At 42.2% G+C, this 4,259-nt stretch overlaps 1 protein-coding gene across 1 annotated transcript; it reads left to right on the forward strand.

Moving 5' to 3' along the window:
* The first annotated feature begins 1,797 nt into the window (after window positions 1–1,797).
* Window positions 1,798–3,987, forward strand: LOC146679400 (GTPase IMAP family member 2-like). Its single transcript, XM_085450489.1, has 2 exons — window positions 1,798–2,599; window positions 3,926–3,987. The coding sequence occupies exons 1-2, from the start codon at window positions 1,798–1,800 to the stop codon at window positions 3,985–3,987; spliced, it is 864 nt and encodes a 287-aa protein (XP_085306615.1).
* Window positions 3,988–4,259: the final 272 nt, after the last annotated feature.

Genomic DNA, 4,259 nt, shown 5'->3' on the forward strand with positions numbered 1-4,259 from the left:
TAATTATCTGAATCTTACAACAAACGATTGATAGATTGATGCATATATACCATCAAAACAGTGTACATCACTGTCACAACAGTGTTTATTTTCATTCAAAGGCTTTATGATTTTTCCTATAATGGTGGGCCAGTCTCTAGTCAAAATGTCCGGGCCAATTTTCTGTCCCAGTCCAGCTCTGTATGCAGCTCATCTGCAGTCTGGTGTTACCTACATCTTCCTATTCAGAAGGCAGAATTTCCGAGTTCTGAGTACAATCGAAAGCACCACGACTGCAGTTTTTGTGTTGGATGTAAAAGGCGCACATGATGCTGTGACGTAGGCTAGAATCATGGCAGCAGTCAATGACGGTCCAGGCGTGGGATTTCTCTCGTGGAAATATGCACATTATCTTTTCCTTTCTGTTGGTAGGTGGCACAGTGCACTTGTGGCAAGTAAGCAAGCTAGAAGACTGGCAAAGTTATGGAAGAAACACATTAACAAGAGAATTCTGAGTAAAACCAAAGTTACTTTCCCTAGTAACTAGTTACTTTGAAAGTAACAAGTAACTTGAAGTAACTGAGTTACTTTTGAGTGAAGTAACTAGTAATGTAACTAAGTTACTATTTTAAAGTAACTTACCCAACACTGCTCATCAGTAATGTTTGTAGGGGGAGTGCATTTTTAAAACAATTTGTGCAAACTACACCACAAGGTGGAATATTTGCAAAATCATGACTACTCTGTGAAATTTTGTCTCAAGAATTAACCCTATGAATATGTCAGTACCATTAGGATGAAATTATTGTGTCACCAACATTTTAACGTTAGACGTATAATTTTAACAGCCTCTGTAAACTAATATCCTGACTTGCTCAAGGCTGCTGTTTTCTCTGACAGTTTCAATCAAAATTAGAAATGCTACTCTAGGAGACTGAGAGAACTAATAGTGCTGCCTGTTGTGCAGTTAGTTTCCCAAACACGTTATTCATGGTTACATACAATTTTAGACTGATGTGGGCCAAAGCCTACCATAGCCACACATTTGTTGAGTGAAATTGACTTTAAGTGACTTACAGGTTTCTTTGAAAAATACTTTCTTAGATCCAGTTTCTTCCTTTGTGCTGCCATCCTCCTCTCCTCCTCGCAGATCAGGCTTGCTTCTGCTAAAACTAAACAGAGCTCCCTGAAAAGCACAGCCAATCACATTGGCCATATTTGTCATATGACGTAGGACTCCAGTAGAGAACGTAATTTAACCCTTTCTGCACCGCTGGGTGAATGAGACGTTGACAGATTGTTTTTTTCTTACTATCGGGTTTGTTTTTCTTTACTCTAAGAAATCAAATTATTGATGCTGACATGTCCCTTCCGTCCATGCCAAATCTACGCCCTTGCCTGAATCCCAGGCTGCTGGGGGATTCCCATGACGCTCTGAGAGTTTCCTCTGGTGTTCATACACCACTCATTTCATTTTGTGTTCTCTCTCATAACTTTGTCTTGTTTCTCTGTGCTCTCCTTTTTCTCCAATGGGTCTCTATGATGGCTGCCCTTCCCTGAGCCTTGTTCTCTTGGAGGTTACCTCCTGTTGAAAGGGAGTTTTCCTTCCCATTGTTACCAATTGCCACTCATAGGTGATGATGTGATTTTGGGGTTTCTCTCTAATGCTGTGGAGTCTCTAAATTGAGAGGACTGCAATTGTGAGGTGGTGCAATAAAAATAAAGCTGAACTTATTTAAAGAAACTAAATTCCAATTTTGCCATTTTTTTGGTTGCACTAATGCTGATGCACACTATTCAATCCATACCTCCTTGCTGATGCCGTGTGTTGTTTCAGGCTCTGACCTGAGGGTGGTGCTGGTGGGTCAGGAGAGAGTGGGGAAGAGCTCAGCAGGAAACACCATCCTGGGAAAGAAGGAGTTTAACTGTAGGATCAGTTTGAGCCCTCTGACTTTGAGCAGTGAGAAGAAACAAGTTGATATTGACGATCATAGAGTCTCTGTGGTCGACACCCCCGGACTCTTCAGCACTCGGCTATCTGCAGACGAGGTGAAAGCAGAGCTGGAAAAAGCTCTCCAGCTAAGCTCTCCAGGTCCTCACGTCTTCATCCTCGTCCTCCAACTCGGAAGATTCACTCCACAGGAGCAGGAAGGACTGAAAGCTCTGCAGAAGATGCTTAGCGCTAATGTCTCCAAACACACCATGTTGCTTTTCACCTACGGAGACCGACTGGAAGACACCGACATGGACATTGAGATGTTCACCAGAGAGGACAGAAACATCCAGCAGCTCCTGCAAAGCTGCAGCGGTGTGTACCACGTATTCAACAACAAGATGGAAAACAGGGATCAGGTCAAAGAGCTGCTGCAGAAGATTGATAAAATCTGTGACAGCGGACAGTCATACTATGGGAGAAGGCCTCAGTCAGTCTGGGGTTCAGTGCTCAGAGCTCTGAGAGAGAACAAGTGGCTAGTGTGTGGTCTGATACCATGTGGTCTGATACTGTGTGGTCTGATACTGGGAGATCGTATAATGCTACCCCAGCAGTGTGTAAGAAAATTCAAGATCTTTGTGGTTACGAGCCATATGTGGGACAAAGTCATTGTTTTCCAAGACTCAAGTAAGTCTCCAATCTTTATCCTCAATTCTCAAGCCCTAAACTTTGAATTTCTTTCAAGTCTTTTTTAAACAATGTTGCAGGTACATATTAAATGTAAATAATAGATCATGTTTTCTCTTTCTTAATCTGTATGTATCTCAACACATAATGAAACAAGTGAACTTACAAAATATACACCAAGTAATTCTGAAATTGTACCTCTATAATGTACAGCTCAATGAAACTTAGCTGCAAGAATAGTCACAGAAGAAACATTCAATGAAAAATGCAAAAGCAGAACTTTCTCTTCAGACAAAAAGTGCTGAGATTGTACAAAGCAAAGAACCATCACAGTAAATTTAGTGCAGTGTGATTAGCATGTCCCGTCTGTCTTATCTAGTCTCTGTGTGAACATGTGTTTGTATGTGTCCAAGTGTGAGTGACAGCGAAAATAAATAAATAAATAAATATGAATTAAACAATGAACATAATGTGCACTTTATGTTATTTCATTGCATTTCCAAAAGACCAAACTGGCCAAAAGTCTGGCAGTCATTTGTGCACGATGAGACATAGAATGATGCTTGGAGACTCCTGACCAGGCCATTCAGGAAACGGACTTGAGGTGTCAGTTTCTCAAGGTGGTAATTGAGAGACAGCACGGATGGAACAACACTACTGATCGTGACTGTTTTCTCACTATGTGTCAAATCTGTTGCTTCTCTGAAAGGCTTCCAGATGTCTGCTATCTCCTTCAGCAGGTTCCACTCTTGTGCTGTGAATAATAACTCATTTTGCCCAGCCATTTTGAGAACAGCACAGAGTTGAAGATGTTCACATTGGAGAACTGCCTTCTCTTGTCTCAGTGTTGAATTCGATCTTGTGATCACAGCCGCTGGGATTGCTTTCTGTTCAAATTAAGCTTCAAACACATCTATGAATGTTGTGCTTGTGTGCAGTAAAGAGCTGAGCTTAGATAACTTTGAAAGAGAAGTAGATGTCACTTTGGTCTCTGACAAGCCATCTCTCACCACCAGAAACCACCAAAACACTGCTGGTGCTGTCTTTGTCATAGCAGCACCACGACTTAACATGATCTTCCAAGGTTAAGTCATGCCAGAGCTCTGGGTCATCAAGATGATCATCATCATGTGTCTCACCTTGCTCGGCATGGAAGCACAGAGTTAATGCTTTCGGCATATTGGCAACATTGTCAATAATAATATAGTTTATTTTTGTATTCGTCACATATAACTTCAAATTTCTCACAGATTCTCTCACCTGTGTGTAAGCCTATGAAGCAGTTTGGACTTCAGCCGTATCCTCTATGTCTCTTTCTGTATCCAGTGCACAGTGATACCAAAGTAACCCCTCATCCTTCAGTCCAACCAGAAGTCCACAGTGACTGAAACATGATCAGTGTCGCTCAGCTGGGTTTTTAACAAGTTCTCTGTTTTTGATGTAATTTTTCTAGGGCCACCGTGGTTCGCTGGTTTGATCCCCGGGCTCTCTGTCCTGGTTGTTGTGTCCTTGGGCAAGAAACTTTACCCTACCGCCTACTGGTGTTGGCCAGAGGGGCCGATGGTGCGATATGGCAGCCTCGCTTCTGTCAGTCTGCCCCAGGGCAGCTGTGGCTACAACTGCAGCTTGCCTTCACCAGTGTGTGAATGTGAGAGTGAAT

Source organism: Copadichromis virginalis, unplaced genomic scaffold, assembly GCF_057382275.1.
Source record: "Copadichromis virginalis isolate Kocher_CV1m ecotype Utaka unplaced genomic scaffold, C_Virginalis_male_GT1.1 unmapped_scaffold_3, whole genome shotgun sequence".
NCBI classification, from domain to species: Eukaryota; Metazoa; Chordata; class Actinopteri; order Cichliformes; family Cichlidae; genus Copadichromis; species Copadichromis virginalis.